General features: G+C 30.1%; 1 protein-coding gene across 1 annotated transcript; it reads right to left on the bottom strand.

The window, feature by feature from the left end:
• Positions 1 to 924: 924 nt before the first annotated feature.
• Positions 925 to 2,855, bottom strand: LOC124944988 (heat shock cognate 70 kDa protein-like). Its single transcript, XM_047485346.1, has 2 exons — positions 2,608 to 2,855; positions 925 to 2,537 (listed from the first exon to the last, which is right to left on the bottom strand). The coding sequence occupies exons 1-2, from the start codon at positions 2,819 to 2,821 to the stop codon at positions 925 to 927; spliced, it is 1,827 nt and encodes a 608-aa protein (XP_047341302.1). The 5' UTR covers positions 2,822 to 2,855.
• Positions 2,856 to 24,359: the final 21,504 nt, after the last annotated feature.

Raw genomic sequence — 24,359 nt, 5'->3', positions numbered from 1 at the left:
AACTTTAACTAATGTGAAGCAATATCAATTCCATTTTTAATTTCAATTCCCATTGTCCAAACGTATAAACTGTAAGTTAACAAAAGGGAGTAAATTTTTCGTCGCTAAAGATTAGTAGTCCCGATAAATAAATTTTACACCACCAGTGCCCATTATTAGTTCCCTAACTAAAAATGACCACACGAGAATAGATACTTGGAAAATTTTATTGTCACTAAAAGTAACTAAAACTGTATATACAATATGCACTCATATTGTGACTAAAATCCAGTCAAATAATATATTAATATGGTTCAAAATCATACATAAAAGGATTATATGGAGAAAAACTATTAATTTTTAAATCTCTTCATATTGCTAGTCATCTTTGAAATTTATAACTTACTTATATATATATATATAGTAGTTCCAATCTTAAGTCAATAAATATTGTTAAACTAACTTATCCTAGTATCCTAACTTCTTTATGTACCGAATCATTATGAGATGCCTTTTACTTTGTCAATAGATATTCACCAAAAATTTGAACGCTTTATGAGCATTCTTTGATTTCAATTATCCCCTTCAAAATTTATTTTATGACATGCAAATTAAATCTCCTTATTAGACTGCTTAGTTTATGTTGTTGATCTCGAAATGAAATGTTGTATCCTAGTATTTTAGAAAACTAAACTTTACCACATTGAGTATTTAAGTTAATGACCTTTTTGTGTACAATAGAGGACGTCCAACTTGCATCCTAGTGAGAATGCAGCTCTAATTATTATTAGATTCTAAACGAATACAATAATGTTTTCAAGGAGTTGATATATATAGCCAGAATAAGTCTAATAAATTGAGAATTAAGCAAACACGAACAATACTATTATATAAAAATGAACAAACAGAGAAGCAATATAATAATAATCAATCAACTTCCTCAATCTAAGGTTCCTCAAAACTAGAATCACGAGCCTCGGAAATTATGGGATTGCATACACTTTTCAACTCCCTAAGCTTGACCTGAAACACATCCGCTTTGTTAGTAACCTGATTGTGTTCGAGCCAAATAAATGTCTCATCTATTGCCACCTCTAACTTCTTGACATTCTTTCTCATGTTGTAAGCATAGTCTTCCACAGCAATCCTGGCTTTAGCTCCTCTCTTGTATTCCTCGTCCTCGACCCTATACTTTTTTGCCTCTTGCACCATTGTCTCTATCTCTTCAGTCCTTAACCACCATTTTTCATTAATTATTGTCATTTCTTTCTTTTCACCAGTTGCATCTACCTTTGCTGAAAGGTTTAATACCTCGTTTGCATTTATATCGAAACAAACAGTGAATTTACCCATACCTCTTGGTGCTAGGGGAATTCCGGATAGTATAAATTCTCCAAGCAAGTTATTATCTTTCGTCATTGCTCTCTCCCCTTCGAACACATTAATCAAAACACTTGATTGGTTCTCAGATTTAGTATAGAATATTTTCTCAATCTTCGTGGGAATTGAAGTGTTCTTAGGAATAATGACCGACATCATGCCACCATTTATCTCAGTTCCAAGAGAGAGGGGAGTGTTATCGAGATCTTTTTTTATATTTCCCTCCCCACACAAAATGGCAGCTTGAACCGTAGCCCCAAAGACGACAGCCTCATCAGGGTGGATACTCTTGCAAAGTTCCTTGCCATTGAAGAAACTCTCAAGAAGTTGTTGTACTTTGGGAATTCTAGTAGAACCACCGACCAGGACAATATCATGAACACAACTCTTTTCCATCTCCGCATCATTCAAGCATTTCTCAACAAGTTCCATACACTTACTGAATAGATCATTGTTCATCTCCTCAAACTTAGCTCGGGTTAAATTAAAATTAAAGTCAACACCATTCAAGAGAGAATCAATCTCTATGGTCGTCTCCAGAGTATATGAAAGAATCTTTTTCGTCCTCTCGCATGCCATCCTCAGCCTACTTAGAACACGGGGGTTTCCACTTATGTCCTTATTTTTCTTTAGTTTGAATTCCTGCACAAAATGATTCACCATCCTGTTATCAAAGTCCTTTCCTCCCAAATGGTTATCACCAGCGATGGCCTTCACTTTAAAGACAGACTCAGTAATGGTCAAGATAGATACATCAAATGTTCCTCCACCAAGGTCGAAAATAAGGACATTCTTCTCTCCTACGTTGCTTGTTGATCTCTTGTCTAGACCATAGGCAATCGCAGCAGCAGTTGGCTCAGTGATGATACGCATCACGATCAGACCAGCAATTAAACCAGCATCCTTGGTGGCTCGTATTTGTGAGTTATTGAAGTAAGCCGGGACTGTAATGACAGCATTTTTCACAGGTGTTCCCAAAAAGACTTCAGCAATCTCCTTCATCTTCATTAAAACCATGGAAGATATTTCCTCCGCATAGAACTGATTCTCCTCGCCTTTGTATTTGACAACAATCATTGGTTTGTCTTCTGGCCCAGAAATCACCTTGAAAGGCCAGTGTTTGGTGCCACTTTGCACCAACGGATCACTAAACTTCCTACCAATCAATCTCTTCACATCTGAACCATAAAATTAATTAATATAATCATAAAAGTAGAAGAATACAACTTAATTTGGGCATAAACTTACCGTAAACAGTGTTGATGGAGTTTGTAGCAATCTGATTCATAGCCCCGTCGCCGATAAAACGCTGTGTATCCGTGAATGCAACACATGAAGGAGTGGTTCTGTTGCCCTGATCGTTGACTATGATTTCAACACGACCGTGCTGCCATACTCCAACACATGAATATGTTGTTCCCAGATCGATTCCAATCGCCGGTCCTTTCCATATCCCTGCCATTATCAAAGGAGTCTGAACAACTTCCACGTCTATAATTTATGATGTTTTTTTGGTATATGTTTAGACTTATAGTAGCTGATTCTTATGGGTTGTTTAATGAAGGAAGAGAAATGGCTAGAGTTTACATGTATCTGCTAGTTTAGCGTCTCTTCAGTTACTGGGTAACATCATATCTTCCAACTTCTAATTATCCATTTAATGATGCTTCTCGCCTCCTCATAATTAAATACATGACAAATTTAGAGATAGTTATGGATACCCTTATGCTCGATACAAGTAAGTACCCAATAGTCTGGTTCGAGTATTTTAAATCGGGTTTGGGACCGGAATCGGCCATAGGGAGAGGAAGAAAGTACCCGATTGGGTACAGGATCAGAAATGGGGAATATGGAACCTAAAACCCGATATCTTATTATATTAATATTAAAATTAATTTTTTTTATTAAACTTTAATTTGTGACTTTTCAAATATTTCATCATTATAAATACAACATTTAATTTGATTTTATCTAACCTTCACTCTAAAGTCTAAACATTAAATATTGTAATAAATATATATACTACACTCCAACTTTAAATTTTTTATATTCCCTAAAAATTATTTATCTACATGAATCTTCAACTCAATTTTCATTTAATAACAAAATATTATTTCTCTGTAATCACTCTTTATGTTTAATTTCTATTTTTTTTTTTTATTATATTTTTTATTCACACTAATTTATCTTCAAGATCTAAAAAAAAAAGTATGTATATAAGTAATATTTTTAATATATTTTTAATATTTCGATATTACTAATTTTAAAATTATTTATTAAAGTTTTTTTCTTCAATATTTATAATCTTTTAATCGGATAATATAGTACCCGTCGGGGATCGGGGACCCAATGAATCGAGGATGAGAATAGGAGTAGGAATACCCATCGGGTTCAGGTTTGGGATCGAATAGTGAAATTAAAATCGAATTCGGCGATGGGTACTTCACTATCTATCGGGTAGGGTACCCGTTGCCATTCTTATTCACTTGAAAACTGATCAATTTAAGACTGTATATACTATTTAGTGTTTAAAATGAATGTGGACAAAATATCCAAATCTATTATATAATGATTTTAAATGAGTATAGGAACTAATAAGTTAACATTTGAGTGTGATTAAATAATAAATATGTGAGAATGTAATGAATGGATTTGAGAAAGATATCTAACCAATATAACAAGACATCTCATATTGAGGAATGAGATTCATTGGGACCAAATTAAAGGTTTTAAATATATATTATAATGTCATTAATGTGGACCCAATCAAACAAAGATTTATTTATAAATAAAATAAACAAATACATTGATTTAAACAAAACTCACACTTTTATAAAAGAAAAAAATGGTAACTATTAATATTTATAATAAAACTCATTTTCTTACAATCAAATAAATGCATTATTTTCACAAATTCTAAATTTATTATTTTCACCTGCAAGGCGTGTTATACCAGTGTGAAGATATATACAAAATAAATTCGATAAATTAATAAAATTTTTAATTTATATTCCATTAGTTTAACACTTAATAAACCACACTAGATTAGAATATAAAGTTTAATTATTAACATATGAATTATTATATAAAAAAATAAAAATAATAATTGGTGAATTGACATAAAATGAGACGGTTAATATAAAAATTGTAATAAAAAGAAGATTAAATAGATTAAAAATATTTAACATTATATTTAATATAGAGATTGTACCACATCATCATCGTGATATCCACGCTTGACACCGAGAATATTAAATACAAAATATATGAATGGGTATTTATTAGAGCATCTCGAGCGCATGACCTGTGCTCGCATTGGACAGCGTGGAAAAAGGCAGGTCATTGCTTTTTTTCATTTTTTGCACTGTAGGTAAAAGCAAAAGGAAGGCAGTGCCCTCTATGCGGTCATGCCCTACTCTTACATTTTTATTATTATATAATATAATATACTCTATAATATATATAATATATGAATATTAGTTATATATTTAATTATACTTTTTTTTTCTAACATTATAATAACGTTAAATAAATATATATTCTAAAATTTTACTATAATAATATTAATTATATATTTAGTTATAAAAATATTTTAATATATTTTAAATTATAAAAATATTTTAAGTTATAATTACATTAACATGTTTTAAGGGTGAAATTCTCAAATTTTCCTATAATATATATAATATAGGAATATTATTTATATATTTAATTAATAAATAAATATTATAAATAAATTAATATATTTTTTTATTAATTATATTAACACGTTTTTTAAGGGTTTAAATTCTCAAATTTTCCTATAATATAAGAATATTAGTTATGATAGTATAAATTAGTTATTTATTTAAAATGGTATAAATAAAATTCACATTTAGATAAGAGGGCGGGCGGAAGCATTGAAGTGTTTTGCCCAAGTACAACATTTGTCCGCTTTCTACTAAGGTGGAATATTGATTTGACAAAATAAGAGGGCAGATGTCTTGTACGCTGTTGATACTCTTACGTGCTACTAGTTATATAGGTATAAATAGTACAGGGGTATTAAGATGTATAGGTTATATAGATTATTAATGTTTGGTTGAAAAAATAAAAGAGGTATAAATTATATAGATTTTATAATTTTGTGTTTGGTTGTTGGTACAAGTAAATAGTAAAAAGAATAAAAGACTATTTCATCTTTGTATTTATAAAAATTATTAAAAAAAAATTATTAATTATATTTTAATTAATAAAAAAAGTAATCATCATATAAATATTTTTAAATAAATAATAATGCTATATAATTATATACCATCTTTGTATATATATATAATTTTTTTATATTATTTATTAATAATTAAAATTATTAAATATATAATAACAAAATTATTAAACTTTGATGAAACTTATACTGAAGAGCTATTAGTCTAATGAAAACAAGTTATTGGTCTCTTTTGAGTTAAGATGGCCTCCACCAAGACAGTAACTCCTACCGCCCACCACAGTTAGCGAAGAAAATAACCTGAATGATCCAAATATTTAAGAAAATAGAAAAAAAATAATTAAGGATTAAAAATGAAAAAAAATCTACTAAAAGTTATAAGGGTTAAAAAAGGAAAGAAAAAATAAAAAAAAATTGTACCTGATCATACCTGTTACAATATTATACCTAGTTTGAGGTATAAGTTGTACCATTTACCCTCACTGTGTATATAAATATTTTTGACCAAACAACTAAAATTTACTGTTAATACTAATATCCTATATCTACAGTATTGTACCTCTAACCAAACAGAGGCGAAGTATATAAAACCAAGATTTTTTTTTTGGTATGCTCATAGCAATCCGGTAATTGCTTATGATTGAAATAATACTATCAACTTATTTATTTCTTAGTTTAAGCAACAAAATGCATAATGAAAGTTAACCTAGAGGATAAAACCTAACAAACTCCCCCACCGACTAGTTGGAGGGCCATGTTAACCCGGTAATCGAGTGACGAAACTTGAACTTGTTTCGTGACAACACATTTACCATCATATCTGATCCATTATCATATATTTTTGCAAGAAACCTCTTACAATCAAACGAGCCTTATATCTATGTTGTGAATTATGTTAATCTTTTTCAACTGATAAAACCATCGATATTTCAAAGCCTTATTGTCTGTAGGCAGTTTTGTTAGCTCAAAAATGTTATTCACACGTAGAGATTACATCTCATCTTCCATGTTATCCATCCATTATTTTTTCATTTTCATTTTCATTTTTAAATTACTCTTATAAACTCTTGGGTTCTCTAGCATCAATGAAAAATACATACTCATTTATTGAGTATCTAAATGAAAGACGTCTCTCTCGAGTAGACTGTCTTGGTTCATTAGAAGAAATTGACTCATCAATATTTTTATTCCCTTGTTGATTGTCATTTTCAAAATTCGCTTCACTATTAATCAACATCAATAAAATCATTTATACTGAAAATTATCAGCATGTAATCCATACTTTGATTTTCAATTTGATTGTTATTGGTGCATATCAAATTAGGAGCAACTGGAATTGAATTCATTTCAATCATCTCCTCATTTACTAGAGTGGGAACAACCTTATTTACCTTGTTGATATCTTCAATGGTATAATCTTCCATAAATACAGCATCGTGACTACGAATAAGCTTCTTATTAATTGGATCAAAGAACTGATATCCAAACTCATCTAGTCCATAACCGATAAACACACACTTTTTGGTATTGTCTTCCAACTTTGATCTATCATCTTTGAGAACATTCGCATAAGTCATACACCCAAATACTCTAAGATGTTCATAAGAGACATTTTTACTACTCCAAACATGGTTCGGCACATCAAAGTTCAAATGAACACATAGTGTGAGATTTAAGACATGTATCACTGTACTAAATGTTTCACCCAAAAGTATTTTGGCAATTTTGTTTGTGAAAGCACACATTTCACCCTTTCCACTAGTGTCATATTAATTCAATTAGCCAGGTCATTTAATTGTGGTATTTTGGAGCGATTTTTTTTTTACGAATACTCTGCACTCGACAATACTCATCAAAAGGTCCAATGTACTCTCCCTCATTATCCGTTCGAATACACTTCACTTTTTTCAGTTTCCCTCCTAACTGGAGCTTGAAACGCGTAGAATGTGTCTAACACTTGATCTTTCATCTTCAATGTATAGGTCCAAACCTTTCAGGAAAAATCATTAATGAATATTACTAAGTAGTACGCACCACCAAGTGATCTTGACTTCATTGACCCATATACATCAGAATGCACCAAATCTAGTAATTTTGACTTTCTTTTCGATTTAGATAATCTAAATGAAACTCGTCTTTGTCTTCCAGCCAAACAATCTGGACATCTCTTCAAGTGCACATTTAAAACCCTACATAACACGTTCTTCTTAGCCAACATAGTTAAGCTTTTCTCGCTAATATGAGTCAAACGTTTGTGGAACAACTTAGAAGAATAATCAGTTTCACAAGTGTTGATGTAACATTTAGATATTCTAGAACGAATAATATACAAATTCAAAAGCCTCTTACCTTTAACAACAACTATTGATCCCTTTTTAAACTTCTGTTCACCGTCATAGAAAGAATTACAAAAGTCTTCATCATCCAATCTTCCAACCGATAAAATATTGAAGCGAATATTAGAAATATGCTTAACCCATTTAGAACAAGAGTAGTGTCATAAATATCTCAACACAAACATTACAAATTACATTCACTTTAGCTCGACTAGTATTGCCAAACGAGAAATACCAAAATCATCACCCTCATACGTTGAGAAAATAACTCTTTGTGATGTAGCATGAGTATAAGTATCACTATTCACAATCCAATCCATCTCATCACAAGACATATTAACATTCTCAACATCATTATAACAAACAGTAAGGAAATCATCAATAAATAGTAATATTATCATGATTTTTACCTTCTTTGTGGTTGGAAGTGGTATGAGTTTTTTTCTTGTTCTCTTTCTTCAATTTAAAACATTGTTTTCTTGATATGGTACTTCAGACCACAACGATGACACTTAACATTTGCCCACTTATTAGAAGCCCCACGAGTTTTTCTACGATTACTTACATCTCACCATTACTTCTCTCCCAAGATTTTATAACAAAGACCTCGGATTGTAAAGAACAGTCTTGTATATTTCATCTCATCTCTTCATTCAACGCACTACTTTTTACCAAATACATTGAGAGAATATCATCTAGAGCAGAATTGGACAAAGTTGTTCTAAAGTCTCCAATTAGTTAGGCAGAGTACCAAATAAACATAAATTATGTATCTCGTCATCAAAACTAAGTTTCATCGCCTCCAATTGATTAATAATTACCACAAAAGTATTCAAGTGACCATCATCGAAAAATCAACTTGATACCTTAAAGACGTCAATTGTTTTATCAAAAACAACTTATTATTACATGGCTTTCTCTCATATAATTTTTCAAGTTTAGCCCAAAGGGTACGAGCATCTTTACTAGAGATCACATTGTTCAAACATCGTCATTAACCCATTGACGAATATAACCACATACTTGTCTGTGTAAAATTTCAATCATCCACACTTTTTTCTGCAGGCTGAACTGAAGAGAGCACTGATAAATGAAAATTTTTTCACATATAACAAATATTCTATTTTAGCCTTCCAGATATTATAACTAAAATCATTCAAGCTCACCATTATGGATGTGTTAGTCTCCATCCTTATACTCAAATAAAACCAAGCTCTGAAATCGCTTTGATGGGAAAATATATTATTCAAAACATGACAATTTTCCAGTTAATTGAGTATAAGAGATGAATTACATAGAATGAAATCAAAACGACAATGCAAGACAAGTTTTAGCGTGTAAAAACTTCTCTTCAAATCGAGAGTAAAACCACCTGAACATGTCATTTAATAATTCACTATCATCAACAAGGTTACAAGTAAGGGTTCAATCTAAATATAACAAAACCAGAGATCAATTACATTAAGATCACATAACAATCTTGGAAAATAACAACAAAGAATAGAAAGAGTAAGATTAACCAACCTTATACACAAATTTTAGTTGCAAGAAAAATGGAAAACTATAAATAGTGAAAAAAAAACATTGATATCATACATGTTATCTTCCTTATTCATATAATAATTTAAATATTATGAAAACAATCTACAATACTAAGAACAAACTAGGGTTTCGTCCTTAAAACATACATTTTTTCAACGACAATAAGAGAGCTTTGGTTGTCTTCGCAATGATAGTTGAATCGGGGCTCGAGCTTTGTTTTTGACGACAACGAGTAGAGTTTTGATTCTAAAGAATAAGAGTCGCATTGAAAGGGAATACGTCTAAAAGAGAGAGAGGATTACAACCGAAATAGCTAGGACGAGGTTTTTGTGAAGATTTTCTGGACAGGGAAACTTTCCGGAAAGAAAAAAGAAAACATTTTGGGTAGGGGAACCCTTATTTTTATTTTTTTATTTTTCTATCTCTATCCGACATGACATGTCACGTCGAATTCGCTGCATATGTCGGTCGCTGTTTTATTCATTTTTCTTTTAAAATATATCAAATTTTAAAGGGTAATGTGACAAAATTCGATCATTAAATTGGATGAAATTTGAATCGAATAAACTTGAATCAAACTATAATCTCCAAATGCCCTGACTTACATATATAGCTTCGAAATACTATCAACAATATTCAATTAACTTCCTCAATCTAGAGTCCTCCAAAACTAGCAAAAATGGCTTTCCAACTCCTTACTCTTTTCCTCAAACACATCAAATTTCTTCTTCTTTTCATCGTATGTCAGCTTCAACAATATCTTCTCATCCTTAATCACATTGTTCCTCATGTTATAAGTATAATCCTCCATCCCATTCCTCACCTCCTCCTCTTGCACCTAGAGACAACCCTTTTGCCTTTGGACTACTCCTCCAGTCCAAGCAAGTTAGTGTCTTATGTAAGAGTTTCTATATTTGGATTGTAAATGTTCTGTTTCTTTAAAACGAACAAAAAATAATACTGAACATACCCATTTATGGTTTAGAGAAAATTTAGTCATGAGAATCATCATGTTTCAATGGACCTAAATCATTGCCCAACACATTAAATCCTTTTATATTTAATGGTTGGCCTCTTTCATAGCTTTCCTCTTTGACGATAAGATTTCTTCAAGAGCTTCATATACTATTTTTGCTTGTAATTTTGGTAAAAAGTGAATGTTAAAATTGTCATCATCAGAGAAATACGAATTGAAGTATTGCAGCATGTCAACTAAGCTCAAAAGCATTAGACCACTTCTTCTTTTTCAAGAAACTGTCATAATGCAAAATCTAGATAAGATAGGATATTTAGATTTTTTTTTTTTAGAATTGTAACTAAATCAAATCAAGTCTTACCATTAAAAAAATAATCAGGATTGTAATTCTTGACTAATTGAATGAAATTGTAATATTAGTGAGTGAACAATGGAAGAAAATACATTGGTGTGAATTTCGTTAGACTTTTAATTCCAATTTCAATTTCAATCATCATCCTACATAAACATTCAATTGGCTTAGACACAACAACTTAAACGATTAATATTATTACTTAAGATTGTAGAGAACTTCCCTAAATGAATAACTGTATGAACAAAAAATGACTACCTTCTCATTTCTAAGGGGAGCAACTTCTCCTAGAAAGTCATAGGCAGTGAAATATATGTTGGGTTTCGCAACAGCAAAATTACTGATCTTCTTAAAAATCAAACCTGTAACAAATCAGTTTCCAAATCTATGACGAACAACATAATTACCAAGAACTGAAATAACATAAAACAATAACAACACAATATACAGTAGAAACTCGATAAATTATTACTCGATTATTTAATAAACTCTTTAAGATAGTATTTTTGGCCGGTCCCGACTCGGGGATAGGGTGCTAAGTTAATAATTCGCTAAAATTATAAGATAATACATTTTTTGATAATTTCTTTAGACCCCATATAAAATATAAATTAATAATTCCTTATATATAGCATATTAAATGAATGATTTATGAAGGTTTCTTGAAAAATGACTCAATTGTCTTTTGTTTTTTTTTTAAATCAATTTCCCCTTGAATGTCGTCTCTAATTTTCCTTAGCATAGTAAGAACTTCTGGTGTTATTTTCTCATAGCTCAACACGAAATTTTTCAATGTGATTGCCGCTTTAATAGCTTCGTTTCGCGAAGGGGGCTCCATTTGAGTGAGACTTGGATTATCCTTGTTGTGCTTGCATATTGCTCTTCGAATCACGTCTGTCATTGTTGTTTTTTTCACACCTTTAAGATGGGAAGCCATGTTGTGTGTATGATTTGTTTGTGTTAACCTAGAATATTTTGATCTTGTCTATATAGAAAATATTTTTAATGTCCATAAAGTGATACATTAAACACAAGAAACATAATAAGGTGGGAGATTTGAGGTTTTTTCAAATTGGGCCATTCATTTGATATACAGTACATGTATTGTATACAATAATTAAGTGGAAGCTTAAAGGTGTTTGTAAACTAAGTATTTTACTATAAATTAATAAAATATAAATTAATATATAAATTAATAATTATTAATTTATCGATTAATTAATAACTCTTTTAATTAATAAATTTTGGTCGTCCCAAGTGTATTATTTTATAGAGTTTCTACTGTATGTGGTTCGGTCAAAATCGACCTACGTCCACAGGATGGATAATTTTCACTAAATCAAAGAAATGTCAATAGTAGAAACTTATATGCCCTGCTCTCAAATAAAAGAAGTGATTACACTTGTAATGATTGGAATACTCCACAATCAAAAGTTCTGCCAACATCTCTCTAGATCATCCAAAGAACAAAGAAGGAACTAGAAAAACCCTAAATCTATTCACTCTCTCTCAACTTTACCGTGTTAAGAGAAAAATACAAAAAAAATATATATTTATACCCTAGCCCATTTTCATAATATAAAATGCATATCCATTGACAACTAATCTCGCATTATATTTTTTGACAACACATTTGGTATTCTTTTTCTCTTTGAATATCCACTTGACACCAATGAACTTCTCACCCGTTGGAAGCGAAGTGAGTTCCCATGTATTGTTTCTTTAAATGGTTTGAATTTCCTCTTCCATGCCTTGTCTCCATTTCTTCTCCTTGTTAGCCTCTTCAAAGATAGAATACAGAGACAGAACATAGAGACATCATTCATTACCACTGTATACTCGTAATGTTCTTGGATAGTTCTCATCCTTCGTGATCCTCTATTTGGGCTTCCACTTGATAAAGATGCACCAGAAGATGTGTTCGTTGTCATCGTAGGAATTGTGGGCTTCCATGCTTCTTCTCTTTGATATTCCTCATCGAAGAATGGGAAGAATTTGTTGATGGAATCTTCATCAACTTCCCAATTCCAAGAAACATCTTCATCGAACTTCACATCACGAATCACAACCATCTTTCCGTTGACAGGATTGTAGAGCTTGTATCCTTTTGATTTTCCATCATAGCCGATGAACATAAACTTCTCGTTAATATCATCAAGTTTGGTTTTCTCTTTCTCTGGCACATGTTTATAAGAAATACTCCAAAAATCCTTAGGTATGATACATTTGGCTTCTTTTCACTCCAAGCTTCAATTGGTCTTAGATATTTCACGATTTTAGTTGGACAACGATTTGGAGATACACTGCATTGGTCACTACTTCCGCTCAAAATTCTTTTGGCATCTTCTTATGTTCATAATACTCTGAGCCATGTTGAGGATAGACCGGTTCTTCCTTTCAGTTACTCCATTTTTTTGTGGGCATCTTGGAGTTGTAAGGAAATGCATAATGCCATTTTCTTCACTGGAATGGTTAAAGCCATCATAAGTAAATTCTCTACCTTCGTCGGTTATCAACGCCCGAATCATATAGCCAAACTCTTTCTCCATCAAAGTTTTGAAATTTTTAAAAGTATCAAAACACTTAGTTTTTTCTTTCAAGAAATAAACCATAGTCTTCCGACTGAAATCGTCGATAAAAAGTAAGAAATAATTAATTTTACCATAAGACGATGGTTTAATCGGTCCACACATATTAACATGAATTAATTCAAGCGGCTTCATTGCTCTTGACGTTGCTTCATTCGGAAAACTTTCTCTAGCATATTTTCCTAGAAGACACGCTTCACAAAGTTGATCTAGATGATTGATAAAAGGCATCCCCTTTAACATTTTATTTTCGGATATTATTTTAGGCCACCGAAATTTAGATGTCTCATCCTCGTGTGCTAACACCATGCTGGATCCGTCACGGATACTTGTAAGAAGTTTGTCCCTTTGGTTTGAATAGGGAGCGAAACATCATATTCTTCGACATCGTCACCTTCGCAATTATTTTACCGCTTCCGTCTCGTAGCTAAAGATTACGATCCTTCATTAAAATCTGGTAGCTTCTTAATTTCCATAAGTTGCTTTAAACTCAAAATATTACTTTTTAATTTATGGACATAATACACATCAGAAATAAATTTGTGTGTACCATCTTTCAACTGAATCAAAATGGTCCCTTTACCTTCAATCTAGATTTTCGAAGCATCATTGAACGTGATATTTTCAGTTTCCTTTTTCATAATATCAACTAATTTTTACTTGTCACCACACATGTGGTTATTCGCATCGTTGTCAATATACCATTGACTTTCTCCTCCAATAACTTCTTAATTTAGCGCCAACAACAACATCGACTCCTCCATTTCTTTCTCTTCTATCTAATTAACTTCTAATTTCGCATCTTCGGCATACAAGTAATCACAAGCATAATGACCCAATTTGTGACAATTATAGCACTCAATGCATGACTTTTCGTATCCCTTTTCGCATCTGTCACTTCATTGTCCTCGTTCGCGTCCTCTTTCTCTTCCTTTACATCTTGGATTTCCTCGAGACTTTTCATCATTTACTCTCTCGACGTCTGGATTTTTTCCACGTCCTCGACCGCCACCATGAGAATAACCTCGACATCGACCGCGACCTCGATGAACTACGCTCCCCTTTTTTCCAAACGAATGCTTGACTAGAAGGGCTTGCTCCAAAGGCTCATTCTTGTGTTTGCTCATCCGTTCATCGTACACCCGTAACGATCCATTTAATTCGTCGATTGAGAGTTTCTACAAATCTCTTTTCTCTTCGATTGCAACCACTACATGGTCAAATCTTTGATGTAGAGAACGTAAAATTTTCTTGATTACTCGAACATCTTCTATGCTTTCGCCAATTCGCTTAATCTGGTTGACGATAGATATGATCCGTGTGAAATAATCTGAAATAGACTTCAATGCTTCTTGATGAAGAGCTTCAAACTCTCCCCGCAAAATCTGAAGTTGCACCATCTTTACCTTAACAACTCCTTTGTGATAATTTTCTAGAATTTCTCATGCCTCCTTTGACGTTGAGGCATTTTCTACTTTCTCTAAAGCAGCATCATCCAAACACTAATGGATGATAGAAAGGGCATGATGATCATTCTTTTTGTTCTTCTCGAATGCTTGAATTGGGGTCAACGTCGCATCCTCATCAGGTTCGACAATCCCACCGATTACGATTTCTGATGCACCTTAGGAACCGAGTAACGTCTTTACTCGGATAGACCAACTATCATAGTTTTCTTGCGTAATACGCGGATATTGGAACATCAAAGACATCATTGCTTTAATACCACTTTGTTGGAAACTTTAGTGGGTAATCAATGTATTCACTCACAAACTCAAGATAAGTTTAAAATAAAAGGGGAAGAGATTTTTTTTATGTTCATCTTCTTTTTGCAAATACAGTTACTCTATTTATACTAGGACAAAAAAACTCTTAAACAGTCATAATTAATGCTAATTAAGACCCCTACTAAACAAAAGACTAGACTTTTAATTCTAAGTAAAGACCTATTCAATAAATAATAATAACGTCTAATTTTTAATTAATTAGTTTTATTTTTAACCTGAATGACATAGTAGAATTTGGAATAATAAGATTTATAACTAATCAGGGAGTTAACAAAATTGAGTCACCCTCTTAAGTCAAGGAAAGGAAGCATTCAAGTGGTCTTTTTGAAACTATGTTCTGTCCTCCTTTCATTCAATGCAAGTATTCAAGTAAGTGCAATTTACAAGTCTTTTCCTATACCAAAAGTTTTCCACCAGCATCTTAGGCTGAGTATCTATTTTTAAAACACTGTATTAACTGAATAAGTACCAAACTTATTGAGGGGGACAAAATACAATGTGTTCCTTATTTTATTCCTTCTAGAGGTTTCTCTATGTGTACCATTCTTTTTTTCCTTCCAATCTCTTGTCCTTTTTTTTGGTATATATTAAAGAAACTACTAGATACATAATTCAAAGAACCTTCACTATAAAAAACAAATAAGATATTTTTGACGAAACTTACCAACGATGTCAGAATTTTCCGACGATTTTACCCATAGAATTTGAGACGGAATTAAAAAACGTTAAAACAAAATTAATAAAAGAAAAAAAATGTAGAAAAAATTAAAAAAATTTAGCCAGTTCCATTTCATAGCTAATATAGAAAGTAAACCTATGTCACAAAATATACGGAAATTTTCCTACGGTACTTTCGATATACTTTCCGACGGATTTTGATTCCATCAGAATTTTTGATTCGTGTCAAAATTTTTGACATATATATATTTGCGGAATTGGCAACATTAGTTTCCTTCGGAAGTTCTATCGCAAACACTATTTATATTTATTCCCATCTTTAGTATTAACTAACTCTCTATTATTATCACCAAACCCTCAATTCATTCTCTACATCGATTATTTGACCTAAGAAAGTGTTTGATATAGAGAGAAATGGGAAGGCATAGAAGTAGAAACATAGCCCGAGGCGAAGTAGAAGCCACAGTCCGAGGCAAAGCAAGCGATACGATGACCTTCGTGAATCCAGGTCGAGAAGGGACCGTTGTTCCCCTGCCCCTTCTGGCCTTCTAGCTCGGAATATTTTCCTCGATGCTAGGCTTCTTATATATTATTTACTGATTATTTGTCGCATGATTTGACCTTGCATATTCATTTACATACTCGTCTTATCTCATTTCTTCTTGAACTGCTTCATTGAATGAAAACTTTATTCTCAATTTCACTAATGTATTATCAAAAACATTAACCGAGAAAGAAACTGTTGGTAATATATACTAGGAAACATGTATTTCCGTCAAGAATGAGCTCTTGTTGTTTTGTTCATTTGCGCACTTCACATCACTATTTTGTTTTTTTGCGTGCATGTTTATCTTTGTTAGTCCTTTTCCATGGTTATTCCTCATAACCTCATTTCTTGATTCTATCCATATTACCTTGTTATCAAGATTTTCATTATTTTCATTATATATGATAAATGATATGTTGCATAGGGGATATATGTTGGTGTTGTATTGTTGGTTACATGATTTGTTGTGGAGTGTTCATTTGTAGTTGTTAACTCTGTTCAACTATTCCATCATCTTCAAGAGGTTCAGTGCAACCAACCAATTCAGTACACAATCTATGGTTAACTGGAATAATTTTTCTTGTTGATTCAATCCCATATTCTGGTCTGTCCTCCTTGGATAACATCATCTTTGAGTGTGTCTTGGTTTTTTTTCATTGATTAAAGCTTGATAAATGTCACCTAATCTACTAGTTTTAGTAAGAGTTTAATCTCTTAAGAGAGGATGCATTTGCTTTTCTTTGAGTATGAATTAGTTGAACTTTTAGCTCTCTTAGTAGGTGTGTTTGAAAACTCCTATAGCTCAACCTGCATCATTTGTTGTTTTATTCAAATAGAACAATACTATTGTATTGACATGTTTCTTCTACTATTCATTTTGTTGAGTACTTATAATATCCTATCTCATATTTAAAGCTTCATGTTTTACAGGTAAGAAGATCTTAGGATCTCATTTGAACGATTTGGTCCAATTAAGGATATTTACCTATCAAAGGATAATTATGCTGGTATGTCAATTTCCTATCGTATAACCTGTTTTTGATAATTTAAGCTCTCAAATGTTACTTTTGCTTCTGGTCTTCAACTAAACTTAAACCCTTTACATTTTCTTCCATCCCAATTCCATTCTCCACTTGTTGGAATTACAATTCTAGTATTTTTTTTCAAACATGTAATTTGAATGATATCCAATTCTAAGAAAAATAAAATAGAGTTGGAATTTTAGTTCCTAGTAACTACTCAAAAGTAGCCTTATGTTAGTTTCAGTATTGCTCACTTTAAGAGTTTCGTACAGTTCAATTTTGTATGTTCTTCCTCACTGTAACTAACAAATGATTGTAAATGTTTTAGGAAACCGCATGACTTTGAATTTGTGAAGTTCAAATATGGTGATGATGCAGTTGCAGCCAAGGAACATCTTAATTGTACACCAAAAATTTGTAAATGTGCATTCAATTTACTTGATGCTAGAATCTTCAATGACTCAATGGTATAAGAAATCTATGGTTTGATCTTATTTTGACATAAAATAGTTTTCATTAGTAAATTTTTGGTAGTTCAATTTCTTTAGATTTTGGAGATTGAGAAAAGTGTGAAAGAGCTCAACAAACCGTATCAGAACCAATAGGAAGTTAGTTGCTTCTGAGAACGGAGGGTTGCACAATCCATCTCCTCTGGTTTTTAATGCTCATTGGAGTAGTAATAACTCGAAATATATGGCTATCAGGTTCACTTATCCTCTTGCTCATGGTGTCTAGAGGCCAAATAGTGAAGAAGATATAGTCTTCATGAGTGTGAGTTAAATGCTTATCATTTTCATGAGTTTTAATTATTTGTCATTTATTGATCATGAATAAAATTTGTACCTTCATTAGATTCTTGAACTTGGGCAACTTATTAGGATGAAGAAAATTTTTTCTAAGGACCTAACATAAATTTTCTTCAGGAGATTAAAGCGAAAAACAATGAACATATTTTTGTAGTCTTTTACTATGTTTGTGTGTTTATGTTAAAGATGATCGTAACAAATTTTTAGGTACAATCCAGTTCTTGAAGTTGTGGTGACTTTTACAGAAGAATTGGCGTACAAGCAAGCAAAAGAAGTCGATGAGCTACTCTCCAAAGAAGTGGATTTGGGTAAAACCTCATCTTATTTAGGCACAATTAGTATTTGACTAACATAAATTTCAATATCATAAATTGCAAAAAAAAAGAGTGATGAGAAGTGTTTTTTATGAGTTCTCTGCTTAATTAGAATATAAGATATTCATTGTTTTTGCAAGGTGTTATAATAGGCTTGCATAATTTTGTTGTTCATAAGTTCCTCTAATGCATATTGATGGAAATGATGAGAGTTGGAGAAAATGAGTTGTAGATGACTACTAAAATGGGAATAGAGCTCTAATGCATATGGATGAGAAGTGATGAGAGTTGACTGTTGAGTGTTAAAATGTGAATAGAGGCTAACTTTCACTTTTATGTATTAATAAAAACTTTTGAGTCACACATTTTGTTACTAAGTGAATAATTTTTTTTATTAATAAATTTGTACTTAAGAAAAATATGTAACGTAATATGATAAATAATTATAAAAATAAAATTTTAAAGAAATATATTACTTTCCGACGGATATTTTTATGGAATTATCACGAATTTTTTGACGAATGTTCATACGGAAACACGAATTTTTCTACGGAATTAACTCGAACTTTCTGACGGATATTTCTACGAAATTATCACGATATTTCCGAAGAATATTCCTACGGAAAGTTTCAAATGAAATAAAAATCTTCACAAAAATTTCTAACGAATTATGTATTCGTCAGAAGATTTATTATAAATTCTCATAATTTGTAAAACTTAGTAATTGTGTAAGTGCATTAGTCATGGGGCAAGTAACAGATAAAAAACCACCCTCATCAATAATTGTGTTCTGTCACCTAAAGAAATCAAAGATAAGACATATGAAGTCCTTTCCAAACTGAAAATGTGACAAACCTATGAGAGTTAAATAAATAGATGAGAAAGAGGATTCAAGGAAGAAAAATGTAACTAACAATAGTAACGGAGGATGGTTATGCTAGGGGTGAGCAAACGGGTAAATCTAACCCGTATTACCCAACCCATATCCAAATTAAATTTAACCAACCCATGTTATTTACTAATATGAGTTGGGTATGGGTTCAGATGGGTAACCCAAATTATTTTTTATTTTTTCATTTAACATGTAAATTCATAACACATTTTTATTCGTTTAACACGTTTTTGATATTTTTAACATGTTTAACACGTTTTTCACGTTTTTGGCATATTTTGACACGTTTAACACGTTTTTAACATGTTTAACACGTTTCTCATATTTTGACACGTTTTTTATACGTTTAACACATTTTTAACACGTTTGACACGATTTTCATGATTATGACACATTTTGATACATTTTTCGCGTTTTTGGCATGTTTAAAACGTTTTGACACGTTTAACATATTTTTCACGTTTTTCATGTTTTTGACATGTTTTTCATGTTTTTGGCATGTTTAACACGTTCAACACATTTTTGACATGTTTAACACGTTTTTCACATTTTTAGCACGTTTTAACATGTTTATTTAACACATTTTTGACACGTTTAACACATTTTTATATTTTTGACACATTTAATACGTTTTTCACATGTTTAACGTGCTAAAACGTGTTAAATGTGTCAAAAACGTGTTAAAACTTGTTAAATGTGTTAATGTGCAAAAATATGTTAAATATGTCAAAAGTATATTAAATATGCAAAAATGCAAAAATGTGTTAAACGTGTTAAAATATCAAAAACGTGTTAAACGTGCCAAAAACGTGAAGATTGTGCCAAAAACGTGAAAACGTGTTAAATATATCAAAAACATGTTAAAAATGTTAAAATTTCAAAAATGTGTTAAATGTGCCAAAAATGTGAAAATTGTGTTAAACTTATCTAAAACGTGTTAAACGTGTTAAACATATCAAAAATGAGTTAAACATGCCAAAAATGTGAAAAACGTGTTAAACTTGTTTAAAATGTGTTAAACGTATTAAACTAGTCAAAACGTGTTTAATGTGTGAAAAACATGTTATTAGTGTGAAAATGTGTTTAAATGTGTTAAAAATGTCAAAATTGTGTTAAACGTGTCAAAACGTGAAAACATGTGAAAAACGTGTTATAAGTGTGAAAACGTGTTAAACATGTCAAAAACGTGTTAAACGTGCAAAAAAATATGTTAAACATGTAAAAATGTATTAAACGTGTCAAAAACGTGTTCGACTTAAAGTTGGAAGATGATTTGTTTATATTGGATTAATAATATAGAATTAAATTAAATTTATATAATTTTGGTAATTTTGATAACCCTAACCCAACCTAAATTAAACTCAACCCAACCCAAATTAACTCTCAAATTAATATTTTGGGCTTTGGTTAAGGTTAGATTTGGGTAAATCCAGATTATATTCACCCTAAGTTAGGCAGCTGCCCCTCGAGTACAACGCATCGTGGAAGAAACAATAAAATATGTGAGAAGAAGAAAGAATATTTTAATCCTAATTTAAAATTTTTATTATATATATTGAATTGAAGAAGATAATATAATTTATAATCTTAACTTTAACTTAATATAAGTTAAATTAAATTCTTCACATTTATTGTTTTATAAATTCATTTTATTGTTTTAACTTAATATAATTATTATGTTTTTTTAATAATAAATAATTTTAAAATTATATATACGTTTATATAATCATTATAATTTTATACTTTATAATTTGTAAAGTTTGGATTTAATTTTTAAATTTATAAATCTTAACGATTTTATGTTTTTATTTTTTAAATTTTAATCGCTTTAAATTAATTTTCAAGAGAATTTAACATTATGTGTAAAAGGAAAAGAAGTGAGAAGAAAAAATAATTAAGTCATTCTTGATTATCTATTTCTCTTTTTCAAATTCCCTCTATTTATTTATTTTTTCTAATTTTTTATTATTTCTTAATTTAATAATACTCTAGTACTATTATTTATTGTCAACCCACAAATACTAATCCCTACAAAATAATGTGATTCAAAATGGTATCAACTATTTATATTGTATATGTTACTTTAACTATGAACTAAAGTAAAATTAGTGCGAATAGTTTATTTGGGAAAATATTAAAATAGTTATAAAAGTATATATTATATTCAAGAAAGATTACAAGAAAGATTATGGCTATATAAATGAGACTCTTTTAAAAAAAATCAGAAATATTTAATTATAAAATTAAATCGTAAAAAAATATTAGAAATGAGAGTTTTTAGAAAATTTTAAAAATATTTAATTATAAAGTTAATTTAATGATATGTTTATTCAAACAACAACATGCATATAACATTATATGGAAAAACAATACAAATTAAATTATAAAAAAAATTATATTATATAGTTACACATTAGTTAGAATTTTTCTGTTAAAATTTATATTACAAGTTGAGTTTTTCATTTTTCCCATTAGGAATGGATGTTTGAGTAGTGATTCCACCTTCCATCGACTTCTAAAATCCCTAACAAAACATCTCTGTAAGAAATCTATGGCATCAAAAGAGAAACGGTTAGGAATTACTGGAACGACGTCGTATTTTGCAACGAATTTCATTATATCTTTATTAAACAGGAATTCTCCCCATATATTCTGTCTGGTAAACATCTTTAATACAGTGCAGCCCAATACCCAAATATCACACCACCAATTATACACTCGTGTGTTATCACTTCTAGAGCCTGCTCTCATGGCCAATCCAAAATCTGCAATCTTTGAAATTCCATCGTCCGTCAATAATATATTCTCCATCCTAATATCACAATGAACCAAACTCAATTTATGAATGTCCTTCAAACCCAATAGGATTCCTTTAACATATTCACTCACCTCCTTCTCCGATAATCCTCCCCAGGTCTTCTTTATTTTTTTGTAGATAAGTCACCGCCGGAGGCGTACTCCAAAAATATGTTGTCATTCTAGCAACCATAATAACCAATGATGTTTGGATGATCATCTTTGAATATCGACAAAACATGTTTCTCTCGGTCGAGATAATTCTTACTGAAGGATGATTTAACGGCCATAAGTGGAGGAAGAATGAGAGATAGGGTCGTTGGGCAACCAACGAGTTTCATAGACAACTTCATAACTACCGACACCTCCCCTTTTCCACCATTGATCGCTACCATTCATCTTCACAATTGTGAATCGATATTTTGTATAAGTTAGTGTAAAGAGAAAACAATAGAGAATTGAATTATTTATTATTATCTCTTGGTGTATTAATGTTATGGTGTATTAATGTTAGATAGATTCTAATAATTCTGTTAAAAAATATTCCTAATTTTTATTAGATTGGCCACCAAGTCTCTCTTTCCTTAAAAAAAAAAAATCACTTTATTTTTTTAATTTGTTTGAATATTTATAATTTAAATTCTTTTATTATTATCGATCTATTGAAATATATACATTGGTTTAACCGTTAGTATAAGATATTATATTTTTATATTGTATATAAATCTATTATTTGAGATTTTTTCTTAAATATTTAAATTTCTATATAATAAATCACACAATCCTATTTGAGATTCTAATATAACTAGAGTTATTTCCCTACGTTGTAGGGTCATTTTACACATGATAAACAATTTTTTAAAGATAAATATTGTTGATTACAATTTAGAATAAGATAAAAGATAAGTGTAAATTTATTACATTATTACATTAAAATTATAATATTATATAAATCACACCACCATTCATGAATATTATTAACAAAATTGAGTGAGTTTAAAAAAAAAAAATGACATACTTTTATACTAATAAATTATATTTTAAATATTTCTTCTCATTTTTATAATATTAAGTACTTTAAAAGATAAATAGATCTTAAAAGTTATTTTAAACTTTTAAGAGAAGACTCATAAATTACCTTTAAATATGATAAATTATAGATATAAAAAATGTTTAACAAAAAATTTAACTGAAATTAATCATTAATAAATAATCAAAAAAATTTAACAATATAATAAAAAAAATCTTATAAATAAAATAAACAAATAACAATTACAGAATTAAAGGAGAGGAGAGGAGAGCACATGGAGTCGCTCCGGTGATGTGAGACCCAATTTTTACTATCTATGAGCTGTTTTTATGACTTTACATTTTAGAAGGTTAGCAGGACATGGGAGCCTTTCAAGATAGATTGGTCCAGTTCCTATTGTAATTCATAAGAATATATCCGAACTTTTCCTGCCATTTTCTCTCTTGTTTATCCATTTTTTATATTTAATCAGTCCACCTCATTATCAGGATCAATTTCAGATATAAAAACTTTATTATTGACCTAAAAATATTATAATTTGACATATTATAATAAATAAATATATTTATCAAACAAATTTTAGAATTAATAAAAAAAATTAATATAAAATTTAAATAACACAATTATATTATATTACTCAACTTTTAGGTGGTACAATTTAGCTTCACAATTACTTCTTATCCTTAGAATAATTTGTCGAACTATAAAATGTGAAAATATTTGCATTGTTTTTATTATAAAAAAAATAAAAATATATTTTTAAATATCTTAAATCAAAGATTATAATATAAAAAATATCATAGTTATAAAAAAATATGATCTTTAGGCACTTTTTTATATAAAAAAAATAAAACAATAAAAATTAACTAATAAGTTTTGCTTACAAAATACAAACTACATTATCAAACTATTTGAAAAAAATAAGTTCTTTTAAAAGGTTAATCTATATATTTTTAGAAAAATAAAATAAAGTTATAAAAATTTCAAAATTAATGTAATTTTTTAATTAACTTTTAATGATATGATATTTATTTTAGATTCATTATCTACTTATTTATTATTCAATTCCAAATTCAAGAAAAATAATAAAAGAAAAAATATAATTCATATATTTATATACATAATCAATC

Source organism: Impatiens glandulifera, chromosome 1 (genome assembly GCF_907164915.1).
Source record: "Impatiens glandulifera chromosome 1, dImpGla2.1, whole genome shotgun sequence".
NCBI lineage: Eukaryota > Viridiplantae > Streptophyta > Magnoliopsida > Ericales > Balsaminaceae > Impatiens > Impatiens glandulifera.
This window is presented reverse-complemented; position numbering and strand designations above follow the sequence as displayed.